The sequence below is a fragment of the Solanum stenotomum genome, chromosome 9 (genome assembly GCF_019186545.1).
Source record: "Solanum stenotomum isolate F172 chromosome 9, ASM1918654v1, whole genome shotgun sequence".
Classification (NCBI taxonomy): Eukaryota; Viridiplantae; Streptophyta; class Magnoliopsida; order Solanales; family Solanaceae; genus Solanum; species Solanum stenotomum.
The window spans coordinates 51898636-51911789 of record NC_064290.1 but is presented as its reverse complement, the minus strand read 5'-3'; the positions used below and the strand labels follow the sequence as shown (position 1 = coordinate 51911789).

Here is a 13154-nt window from a genome sequence, read left to right as displayed (position 1 = left end):
GACAAGGTTCCATTCGAGATGTACTCATAAACTAATAATGGGACTTGAGTTTCTAAGCAACAACCAAGTACCTGTTGTAAACAGTAAACTTAAATGTTAAAAGTGTGATCAAGTGCTAGGTTCAATTGTAATTTTGAGTTATCTTTGGTTCATGAGTGACTAATGAGTTATCCTAAACTGTTCGTTTATTATGGTTGAAGTGAATAGGAGCACGAGTTGATGTAGTAGCTCTGTGTGTGCGACTGCGCGTGTGTGTAAGTCTAGTGTGTTATTTTGTAAGAGTATAGGAGTCTTTCTAATATTATAAGTTCGCTCTTCAATCCTCTTTAGGCATTATAAATTTCTCTATCGTCGAATTGTGTTGCTTTCTTCTTCCATTCATAATAAAATGGTAGCAGGAGCGTAGTACAAAAATCAACAGTACCTTGACAATGTGTCAGTGATTTATTTGGGAGAGTATTAGTATCTCATTTATAAACTGTCCAATTTGATCTTTATCCACTGCATTGGACTTCTTCACAGCTACAATGCTTCCATCTGATAACATTCCTTTGTAAACAGTCCCAGCCCCTCCTTTACCAAGAATTCGAATTTCATTGAAATTGTCTGTTGCTCTCTCCAACTCCTCCTTCAAAAAGAGCTTTGGCAAAGAGCCACCACTACTTTCTCCATTTAACAAAATACGTTGTCGCAAAAGCAATCCACCATTCTTCTTGAAATACTTTTGCTTAGCTTTGTTTTCTTCCCTCTTCCGGAGCCATTTGCATAGCCAAAGACAAACTGCTACCAGGATCACAAAAGTAATTGCTGCTCCAATACCTGCTTGTGATCAAACCAATTTCATCTAAAACAAGCATAAATTCATTTTGAGAATCTAAGAGAAAGAGCTTTAAATGCTTATCCAGGCCCCTTTGTAATTTTAAAGCATATATTAAGTTGAACTTCTAATTTTCTAAAGAGCAGTTAGCTAGAATAAACATGAATAGGATTATGAATCATTTGTTGGGACAGTTCAAAGGAGTAATTTGTCTCAAATAAAAATTTATAGAAAGCTTAAGTTAATCTAACAAAGAAACAAGAGGAGAAAAAAGAAGACAAAGAAGAGAGTTATACAATACCGATGGAGAGTTGTTTAGCTAGCATATGTCTCACATTATTTGAGTCACAACGGTAAGTGCCAAGAGTATTAACACAGCGAGTATTGTTGGGACAACGATTCCTTTTTGGACTTGCACACTCATCAATATCTGTGGAAATTAACATGAAATCATCATAAAAACTGAGATTAGTAACTTAGAAAGTAAGACATGTTACATGCTAAAAACAAGTTAAAATAAAGGGGTACAGTGGGATATTGTTATATTGTTACTCTCTTTGTTTCATTTTGTATGTCTTAGTTTGATTTTGCACGAAATTTAAAAAAATAAAAAATGCATTTGGATCTTGTGATATTAAACAAAAGGTGCCTATAACACACTAAGGGGTCGTTTGGTAGATTGTATTAGGAAAAATAGTTCGTGTATTATGTATAGTATTATTTAGTACTATGTTTGGTGGGAATTTTGGGCCTATATATAATTAATGCATGTATTAGTAATACATGTTATATGGTATTATAGGGTGTATAACTAATACCTTCCATTTGGTGGTATTAATAATACATAGGATTTAATACCATGAATCAATATATGTAAAGACAAAAATACCTGTCAAATCCTTTTAATCATTTTTGTTTACTTTCTTGATTTTATGTTTTATATTTGTACTAGTAAATTTATTTAAATAAATTAGCTGACAAATTTTATTATTTAGAGAGTGTTGTTTGTTGCTAAATAAATATAATACAAATCATTAAATCAATACAATATTTGAAATGTGAGTTGTTCAACATTTACTAATTGAAAAGGCAAATATATTGCCACATGATATTTGTGATCTTAATTGAATGTATTATTTATTGATAAATATGTGGTTTTATGATTATTTGTATTTTGAACAATTTATAAAATTGCATACATATTAAAACTATAACTTGCAATTGTATGTGTAAAAATAGATGGTTTATTCGATATTTTACTATTGTTTACCGTCTTTTTGGTTTTGAAAGTAGATGGTCTATCTTCTTTAAATAAAAAAATGACGTTTTGTGGGTGATCAATTTATTAGGATGACAATTATTTACCCTCAAATAATTCAAGTGAGAAAACAGCAAACATGGCGACAAAAAATTGTTCTTTTCCTAGCTAGTTAGAAGGCTCTTGAGTCTTGACCCAATTACATGAAATAGAAAATCCTATAATAATTCAAGGGTACAATTGGAAAGAAGCTTTTTGTAAAGGTTTACACAAAAGTAGGTGGGAAGCAATGAACCAAACACTTGATAAAATACAATCCTTGCACTATTGATCTCTAGATTACTAATCTCTGCTTTATTAATCTTTGTACTGAACATCCCTAAAAGTACTTTAAATCCTGTGATCTTGGAGATTCCATGTCATTCCTATAGGGAGTCTTATTAAGCGTAACATATGAGAATGTGAGAAATATTGGAAAAGAATATTATTGAATTGTTGTTCAAATAATTACATAGAGAACCCTATTTATAGACACTATATAATACAATTCCTTACCAAATAGGAGACTAAACTATTTCTATTTTGTGTAGGATTGTGTTTTCCTATTCTATTCTAACACTACCCCTCAAGCTGGTGCATACAAATTATATGTACCTAGCTTCTTACAAATGTAATTAATACGAGGACCGGTAAGGGACTTGGTAAAGATATCTGCAAGTTGATCATTTGACTTCACAAATTGGTAACAATATCTCCTGAGAGTATCTTTTCTCTTACAAAGTGACAATCAATCTCAATGTGCTTAGTCCTCTCATGAAACACTGGATTTGATGCGATATGAAGGGCCGCTTGATTATCACACACAAGTTTCATATGACCGGTTTCTCCAAACTTCAGTTCTCCAAGCAACTGTTTGATCCAAACTAGCTCACAAGTTGCTACAGCCATTGCTCAATATTCTGCTTCTGCACTGGATCGAGCAACCACACTTTGTTTCTTACTCTTCCATGACACCAAATTACCTCCAACTAAAACACAATATCCGGATGTAGAACGTCTATCAAAGGGTGATCCTGTCCAATCAGCGTCTGTATATCCGGTGATATACTCATGACCTTGATCCTCGAAGAGTAGTCCTTTACCAAGAGCTGACTTTATATATCGCAAAAATCGAACTACTGCATCCCAATGACTATCACAAGGAGAAGTCATAAACTGACTTACAACATTGTATCCCATTGGCCAAAGTAATAGCAGGAAGAGATTGTGAATAAACAATATCTGACATAAGTGATTTGTTACCAGAAACATAATCAGAAGCGCCCGAGTCCATGACCCATGATCCATGAGTATTAGACTGTGAAACACAAGCAAAAGAATTACCCGCAACAGCAAAATCATGTTGAACAACCGAAGCTACTTGTGGAGATGTTTGTTTACTTGCTCGATATTGAAGGAACTCATCATATTCTGATTAAGCAATATGAGCATTATGGGATGGTCGATCAGGCGGAGCAACAAATGCTTTTTGTGAAGATGTATGCTTACTTGCACGATTACGGAGGAACTCATTATATTCCTTGAGAGTAGCAGGATCATAACTGGGTGGTGGACTATGCAAATTATGACATATGTCACGAGTGTGTCCAGACTTATGACAATAACTACACTTGGATCGAGGTTTTCCAAGACAATCTTCTCCTCATCGATTCTCCATAGATTGATATACTCGTTTTTCTATTGTTTGAGATGCGAGAGCAGATGAATCAAGGGTCGGTGATGAAACTACTTTGTGGCTGGGAGGCGCGGCAATACGAAGTAGACGAGAGAATAATTCATCAACTGTAGGAATTGTAGGACTAGCTAAAATCTGATCATGCACTGAATCATGGTCAGTAGAGAGTCCAGCAAGTGTAAGAACTAGAAACAACGTTTGTCTGTGTTCTTGTTGTTTGTCCACATTTGTAGTGATTGGCATCAACGTGTCAAATTCCTCCATGACTGATTGTACCTGACCCAAGTAAGTAGACATATCGGATTCTTGTTTCTTTAAACTAGTCATTCTAGATATCACATCATAGAATCGAGATATATCATTAGTATATAAAGCACAAGCCTTGTTTGGGATGAGCGAAACAAGGGCATCAACTTGGAATCGATAGATCACCAGAGGAGACTACATAATTGAGCATCAACCTTCTCCCATTGTGCTTTGACGTTATTATTTGTCTCACTAGCCTTTGCCTTTTCATCTACCACACAAGTATTGTTGGTTAAGTGATCATGAACGCCTTGCCCCTTGCACCATAACTCAACCGAGGAAGCCCAAGCTAAATAGTTTGAGCTTCCCATTAATAGTTCTGAAGTGATCATAGCACTTGAACTACCTATATTCTTGGAGCCAAAAATATCAATCCCGAAAGACATATTATGAATTTAGAGAGAGGGAAAAATAAATAAATAAATAAAATAAAGCTGGTCAGAATCTGGAAAAAAAAAGGGTGCAGTCGTCGGAAACTAGGTCTGACTGCCCGAAACTGGTCGGAATAAGAAAATAAATATACAGTCTGCCTCGGAATGGAGAGGCGACCTCAATGAAAAAAAAATTGGTCGAAAAAACTGGCCAGAAAGTGTCGCACGCGCCTGCGCGTGGTGACGCGACCATGGAACTCCTGGCGGAGCGTGGGGGCACGTGACTCGGTGAAACTCAGAGGAGTTCACTGGGGTTTGCTCGCCTGAGTGTTCCGCACCTCGTGGTGGTGTGGGTTGTCGCACTACACTTGTACAACAAGACAACAATGCAAACCAGCCGTTGACAGTCACCGGATTCTGACTTCTTTAAAAAAAATATTTTTGGTAAGTTTCTCACCAATACTCTGATACCATGTGAGAAATATTGGAAAAGAATATTATTGAATTGTTGTTCAAATAATTACATAGAGAACCCTATTTATAGACACCTTATAATACAATTCCTTACCAAATAGGAGACTAAACTATTCCTATTTTGTGTAGGATTGTGTTTTCCTATTCTATTCTAACAGAGAATATAGGAATTAAAAACGTACTAGATATAGAAAAACATGAAGCTCTTTGTTGAAACAGACTAAAAACGAAAATAAGATACGTATGCTAAAACGGAGGTAGTAATATACACAAGTTAAATCGCAAAAACAAAAAAGAGAAATGAACAGGGGAATTAGTACCTTGGCATCCATGAAGGAGATAAGGGTTGCCTTCATAACCAGAAGAGCAATTGCATCGGTATCCCCCAGCAGGTCTAGTAGAATCATCGATGCACCTACTATTCTTTGTACATGCATATTTTGGCATTCTCGTGGCTTTGTCGCAACTAAGATTGCCAATTACCCAGTCCAGCGCCATCCTTCCTTCATAATGATCATCTTCTTTGCACTTACCACGTAACTGAGTAAAATCAAACTCAGGACTGCCCTTTTCCACAACTAAGTAATAGTTGCAACTGCTAGATGTCCAAGATGTGTCCGCCGTGTTAATTGTTTGTATGTACATATTGAAGTCTCTTGGTACTATTTTTGATAATTCAGACTGACAACAGCCGCTATTCCCAGTGCAATAAGATGATGAAGGTGGAGAGGATGAAACATTATAAGTGGAGTTGCCACAGAAAGAAGCACATTGACTTACAATGCTGTCTCCACTACCGATGTCTAAATCTTTGGCATAAGCATAAATGTCACAACCAATGGCTACTAAGTTGTTCTTGTTGGAAATACTGAAATACTCATCGCTGGTTGCTTGAAGATAATCATTGTAAATGCTCTTTCCAGATGATTTGTTGTAGCGGAAAGGAGAAAAAGTAATATAAAGAGTGATGGAGTCCATTGATATGTGTTGCACCGGCAAATCATTACCATGACTAAAAGCAGTATTGTTATCGCAGCTCACTGCAAATGCTTCATTGAAGTAACACTTTTTTCCTATTCCAAATGGAAAAGGAATGGTTACGTTGCCACATCTTTCTGGGCATCCAGGCTTTTGTGAAGATAATATTGCTGATGATGACCATATTCTTATAGATGAAACCTGTGTTGTTTCTTTAGAAAGAAGCCCCGTCAGAAGAATGAAAAATGACCACATGGTTATCTGCATCTTCATGTATACTGGTATGTATTACTGCCTCATTCTCTGGTTGAATCATATCTTATGATGACACAGAATTCTGCAAACATCGTTATACTTTTGAAATAGGACCTGTTAAGGCTTCTCCACTTCTCGACAAACGAGAAAAGTAATAACTTTACAAGTGGGATCCATATTGTGATTTTTAAATGTTTTGGTCCAGCATCTTAATGACTGATTTGGTACATACATTCACTACCTAGTGGATGCGTGTGGATGGTTTCTCTTCACTTTTCTTTTTTGTTTTTTTGTTTGGTTTTTCATCCTATGTGAATGAGAAAGTTATTTGGATCAAACCTATCTTTTTATGGCTCATTACTCATGTTTTATATCATTTAAAGATCTAATTTTAGGTTTGGTCTGTTTGTGATACTAGAAGAGAGACTAGAGGGAGAAGATCATATGAGAAAATTTCCTTTTTTCTGCAGATTATTTATACTTTCAGTTAAATTTAATTTGCATTTTCGATTCATCATTGTTGGATCGATCTGGTCTTTTTACGTGAAGTTTCTAACATCATATTATTAATCTGAATAGTGGAGATAGTGATTGTATCTACTGTTTCCCTTTCCATGCCTCATTTGATATGTTTTACTTGAGCCGAGGTATCTATTGGAAACAATCTCTCTAACTTCACAAGGTAGGGGTGAGGTTGCGTACACCCCACCCTCCTCAAACCCCACTTGTGAGATTATATGCTTATGTTGTTGTTGTTGAGATCGTGATTGTAGCTGCAAAATTTTGTTTTAAGAAATAGACGGCTTTGTCTTCAAGCCGTCAATAAAATTGAGCTAATATGTGATTATGATTGTACATTGATGCTTTAGTCCTCTTTACTATCGGCAAGCTAATACACGATTATGATATTTAGTGCATTGATGCATAAGTCTTCATTTCTTTATAGTTTGCTAATATGAGATTATGATATATAGACATTGATGCAAAAGTCTTCTTCACTTTATAGTGAGCTAATATGTGATTATATATATAGTGATTGATGCAGAAGTCTTCTTTATTTTACGTTGAGCTAATATATGATTATGATATATAGTACATTATATTGATGCATAAGTTTTGTTTACTTTATGTCGAGCTAATATGTGATTATGATATATAGTGAGTCGTCTCTACTTTATGTAAAGTTAATATGTGATTATGATATATAGTGAGTCTTCTTTATTTTATGTAAAGCTAATATGTGATTAAGATGTATAGTAACATTGATGTATAAATTTTCTTTTATTTTACAGCTTTTTGATTATTTTGTGTGGTGGCGACACTAGTCCCTACAAGTCTTACTATAGTCCATTCTATATAATGGTCGATTGTCCCCTCCATTATTGGCTCAATTCACTAGATTCAAAATATAGCATACGCGTTCACAGGAATCAATTATTTATATTAATGATTCTTCTAAATGTCTACAAATATTTAACTATGAACTTAATTTTTATTATTATTATTATATTACTTGAAGTTGTATTTAACTATGAACTCAAATTTCATTACTATTATATTACTTGAAGTTTTAGAAATGGATTTGGCACTCCATAAATGCTAAAAGTCAATAACGACCAGTTTTAATTATTGGTAGTAAAGGGTTTTAGCATAAAGTAGTAGTGTTGTACCCAATAGCCTGTTGGGTCCCTATTTTTTTGTGCTTACATACTTTTTGTGAGCACATTTTGTGGTTCTAAAAAGATTTAAAGGACAAAAAATCTGGTAGTTAAAATCTTTAGAAACAAGAGCGTACACAGTTTAAAATCTGTTTATTAATCTGAAGTAATTATCGGGAAAAAAATTTGAGAGAGTAAGAGTTTGTATTTGACTAATCAATTAGAACAATATTACAGTGATGAGTTGTGGCCTGATTGTGAGTGAGTGGAAAAGCGCAAGGAGTAAACACATAATTAAGTCGAAAGGAATTCAACATCTACTATATATAGCTATATAAAAAAAAAATAGAACCCCTTGCCCTACTTGGCTCCGCCCATCCATGAAGAAACATGATGTTTATAATAAGACACCTTTTTCTATTTTGAACTATAGGATAAGTAATTTAAACTCAACTAGGATTTTGCTAATTCAGTTTTATCTTTTTAGATATCTATAATCTTTATGGTAGGAATCAAATATTGTAAATAGTAGTCATATATTATCCGTTTAAAATTTCAAGAAGATAAATAGTGTAATTATTTCCAACAATATATGACTCATAACATGAATTATTTCCATCATAAACCATAGAATTTAAGTGCTCCCTCTCAATTTCAATTTGTTTGGTTGGTTTTAACGGTCCTACGGATTTTAAGAAAGTAAAAAAAGATATGTAGAATGTATCATTGACATGAGCAATGGAGCTATTAGACAAAGTAACTAATGGATATAAGAATTAGAAACTAATCTCATATTATCCGATCATGTGATTAGTGGCACGTGAATCAAGTATCCAATAACTCAATGTGGACGATTGCTAGCTAACTAGAGAGTCATACTCCAATGGGGACTCTTGTTGTTGTTCTATGACTTCTAATATTATTCAGAATCATGATAACAACATATCCAATGTAATCCCACAAGTGAGGCTTAAAAAAATAGAATGTACGCAAACTTTATTCCTACATGTTACAAAATGTACATAGTCATATCTACTCATAGCATAATTATAGATAGAGATCTTTAGGGATCTTAGAGATATTTAGGGATATTTTTTTATTTTATTTCCTTAGATAGATTTACATGTACACCTACAAATAGCTCTTATTCTTGGAATAATAGAACAATGAAATTGGTCCATTGTCTCTATATTTACATGGTATTGGACCACCCTTACGTTATCTTTATCAACAACGACAAAAAAAATTCTGGACCACCCTGAACTTGACACCTTTTGTTCGGTGTACACGGAACTACTGTTGGTCCTACTTATACCCCCTAAACTTGGTATTTTTGATAGCCTTCACTTGCTAAACACTCTCTTTTAGGCACGTGAGAGTGAAGAAAAAGCTGAAAAATCACTTCCAAGTCGGGTATCTTGCAACAGTGAATTGCCATAGCCATATCATATACAAATAGTTTATTTGTTCAAAATTATATATTTCTTCTTACATCTTCTTAATAAACCACACATATCTTACCATATATTCATTTTTTTCAATTCAAGTCTATAAAAGAGACTTCACTGAAGTTCTGTTATTTTAGCCACTTAAAAGGTTTTAGTTAAAATAATGGAGTTCCAAGTGTAAACTTTCTTTATACTTGCAAAAAAAAAGGGTAAATTTTCTTTCTATTTCTTATTAAGAGACCAACAACTATTTATTTCATCTGTGTACTTTTTCTTTTTTGGGCAAAATCTATAAAAGAAATTGCTAGAGCTCCATTATTTTTAACCAAATAAAAATAGTTAGCCAAAATAATGAACTTTTCAACTATGTATTTCTTTTTAGATGCAATGATGATTTGTTTCAGCTGTGTATTTCTTCTTTTTCTGTCTACAAGTGTAAAAAATAAAAATTTACAAAAATTATAAAACTTAAAAAAAATAAAACTCTACCAAAAAACAGTTCAGCTGTAGGTATTCAGGGGGATCTTAAACTATTATACCTTAATAGAAGTAGAGAAACATATTATTGTTAAGGTTTCATTTTAAGTTTTACGTTTATATAGAAAAAAAATGGGATTAATTTGTTTATTTAGTATAATTTAAAAAAATTGGCAGGCTTAAAAGTACATATTGATGTAACTTAGCTTAATGAAAGGGAATAATTATCATCTACTATGGAGAAAATTTCTCACATAAGAATATTTCATATATCATAAATTCTTTCATGTTAGTGCAAATCTTGCTAAACATTATAAGTAACATACGTTATCATATGGAAAAGTGTGTCCATAACTCTGATAGATTGAATGAACTGGATTTTAATTTTATTTGCCAAGAAAAAACCAAACCAAAAAGCACCCAAGGGTGTGGCCTAGCGGTCAATAAAGTGGTTGAAAACCATGAGGTCTCAGGTTCAAAATTCACTAGAAACAAAAAACACTAGGTGATTCTTTCCATCAGTCCTAGCCTTGGTAGACAGAGTTACCTAATCCCTATTGCTGGTGGGAGGTGGCAGGTATCCAGTGGAATTAGTTGAGGTGCACGAGAGCTAGCCTGGTGTAACACCCCAGAAAAAATATGAGCTAAGACTCGAACCCTTATTTGTAGTGAGTAAGATTTTTGCAAGGAATTTAAAATTTCTTAAGTATTAAGTTCAGGTCACTAGATGTAGCACCTTGAGTTCCAAAAAGAAATAAATTGGAAATAGCAAAATCTGAAATTTGGAGAGTTAAGTATGAGTTATGGGTCAACTTCAAACGACCATAACTCCTAACTCAGGATGATTTAGGTGTGCTACCAGATACTGTAGGAAACACCTTTGAATTATCTTTCCAAGGTCACCGAGTTTGCTAAGTTTTGAGTTCAGATGAGTGAGATATGGCCTTCTGAAGATAGGCTGTCCAGTTAAGGAAAGTTAGCCGAAAATAGAGAGGGGTATTTTGGTCTTTTCCTTACCCAATCAGATTTAATTCATTTTTAGTAATATTTTAAGGGTCTAATCCTATTGGGTTCAGTTTTATAATCCTAAATTAGCCTAGGGTTTTAGTTGAGAGTTCAAGAAGAGAAAAGAAGAAGAGAAAAAAGAAAGGAGCGAAGCGTTCGTCGAGATTCTTGCGTGTTGTAGCGGATTTTCGCCATGGGTTTGATCCCTAAGAGGTATGTAAGCTTCCATAGTGTTGGGTTAGTTCACCCACATGCCAAACATGTTATTTTCAGCATAAGTTTCATTCTCAAAAAGTTGAAGGATTTAAGTTCTTGATAGGTGTTCTTGAGGTTCATTCTAAATCTTGTTTTGTTGGGGTTTTGATGATTTCTTGAGATGAAAGTGATTGTTTTGAGTGTTGTTTTGAGTAGATTAGTCTGTACTTAGGATGGGTAATTGACTCTAAGGAAAACATGAGAAAAGAAATCGATTAAAGCGATTTAGGGTCAGAAAACGAGAGGCGAAATTCGTCGAAACTTTGCCTGGGGAGAGGCTGGCGCGGCGCGCCCAAGGGGCTGGGGCAGCGCGCCTGCAGTGTGCCCATAAGCAGTCTCTGAAGTTAGGGGCTGGCGCCCCGCGCCCGTAACGCGCCAGGGTCGCCTGCCCCCACTCTTTTTCCGTCGGTTGTCCCGTTTGAGTCCTTTTTAAGTGTACCTTCACTCCTTTTGATTCTAATCACTCTAAACTACTTCTAAACACTTAGAAATCATTCATAACATGAATCCTAACCTTGAATTAATAATTCAAATTCAAGGAAAAGTTAAGTGTTAAGTCTTGAGAGTTTTTCCGATCATTTTGAGACAGTCCCTTTTAGTCCTTTCAAGGAATCTTCTACAATTTCTAGTAACTTGTTTCAAGACTCAAGTAAGTGAGCATGAGAGTGAGGAGAATGTATTCATGAGTCTGCTTTATCATTACAAGATCCTTCATACCATGAAGCATAACTCTTGAATTCATAATTCACATTCAAGAGAGAGAGAGTAGAATTCAAGAAAGCCTTTGAGTTCAATTGTGAATCCTTTGAGATCAACTATCGATTTGAACTAAGTTTTGNTACAATTTCTAGTAACTTGTTTCAAGACTCAAGTAAGTGAGCATGAGAGTGAGGAGAATGTATTCATGAGTCTACTTTATTATTACAAGATCCTTCATACCATGAAGCATAACTCTTGAATTCATAATTCACATTCAAGAGAGAGAGAGTAGAATTCAAGAAAGCCTTTGAGTTCAATTGTGAATCCTTTGAGATCAACTATCGATTTGAACTAAGTTTTGAGTAAGTAAGTAAGAGAATGAGAAGAGTTGTATCATGAGTTCCATAATGTTATGTAGACCTACGAGTCAAGTCGTTCAAGCCCATAAATTCCGCATGAACTCCATAAGTTGAGTATCTATGACAGGAGTAATATCTCCATGTCCTAAGTCTTAAGTATTGAGTTTCTAACCCCTTTGAGATTAAATTCATAATCATGGGACTATTACCTATTACCCATCAAGTCTATGAGTTGAGTTGTCGTGCCCATAATTCCGCATGAACATTATAAGTCGAAAAATCTTGAGATGAGAAATATCTTTGAGTCCTTGAGTTGAGTAGTTCATGCTCATAATTCTGCATGAACCCTCTGAGTTGAGAATTCTTGAAATTTGTAGTATCATTGAAGTTCTTGAGTTCCAAGTATTGAGTTCTATCTATGGTTATTGAAAACCTTGCATTGAGTCGTTCATGTCCATAAATCGGCATGAACCATATTTTAAAAAGCCTTTTATAAATGTTTAAACTTTGTTTTAAGACTTAAGTTTTGAAGTTGAGTAAAGAGTAAAAGTAAAGTTCATTTTCTTCAAAGAAGTATATGAGAACTAAGTATTCCTAAGAAGTTCGAAAATGTTTTCACATTTTGAGAAAGAAAAGGGAACATTGATTCCAAGAGAGCTTTTAAGCTAAGTTTTGAGTAATTATCTCAAACCAAAGAAAGAAGTTGTTTTAAAACATATGAGCTAAGTATATTTTGGGAGTAGTATTGAGCACCGATATGGGGATGCGAGTTCATATTAACTCAAGTCTCCATAAACCATGTAGCCATCATGGGTATTAATGGGTCATACCTTTTAGATGATCACATAAGTTAAGCAAGTGGATCCACTAAGTTAAAGCGTTCTATATGATGGCAAAGTATAGGATAGTTCTGGCAGCGTGGGCAAGACGTTGTATCACCACTTAGGCTCATAGTGGTGGTTGTCGGTTTGAGAATCTCCCACAGAAACTATATTATTTTATTATATAAGTAAAGTTGAGTTTGTTATTGCATTTTCTTTAACGAACTAAGTTGTTTTT

At 34.4% G+C, this 13154-nt stretch overlaps 3 protein-coding genes across 5 annotated transcripts in view; all 3 read right to left on the bottom strand.

Moving 5' to 3' along the window:
• Window positions 1-6301, bottom strand: part of LOC125876338 (wall-associated receptor kinase-like 6) — a 68200-nt gene extending 61899 nt beyond the window's left edge. The window contains exons 1-2 of one of the 2 annotated variants that reach the window (XM_049557504.1): window positions 5282-6301; window positions 1119-1247 (exon numbers count right to left, since the gene is read on the bottom strand). In XM_049557504.1, the coding sequence (XP_049413461.1) occupies window positions 1119-1247; window positions 5282-6212 (1060 nt within the window). In that variant the 5' untranslated portion in view covers window positions 6213-6301. The remainder of the gene's footprint in view (window positions 1-1118; window positions 1248-5281) is intronic. The other variant, XM_049557505.1, reaches the window with a different exon arrangement.
• LOC125876340 (transmembrane 9 superfamily member 11-like) overlaps window positions 1-13154 on the bottom strand; it is a 98372-nt gene that overhangs the window by 54555 nt on the left and 30663 nt on the right. The window lies entirely within an intron of this gene.
• LOC125876353 (uncharacterized) overlaps window positions 741-13154 on the bottom strand; it is a 226402-nt gene continuing 213988 nt past the window's right edge. Inside the window, exon 7 of the mRNA XM_049557531.1 lies at window positions 741-753. The gene's annotated coding sequence lies outside the window, so the exon portion shown is untranslated. The remainder of the gene's footprint in view (window positions 754-13154) is intronic.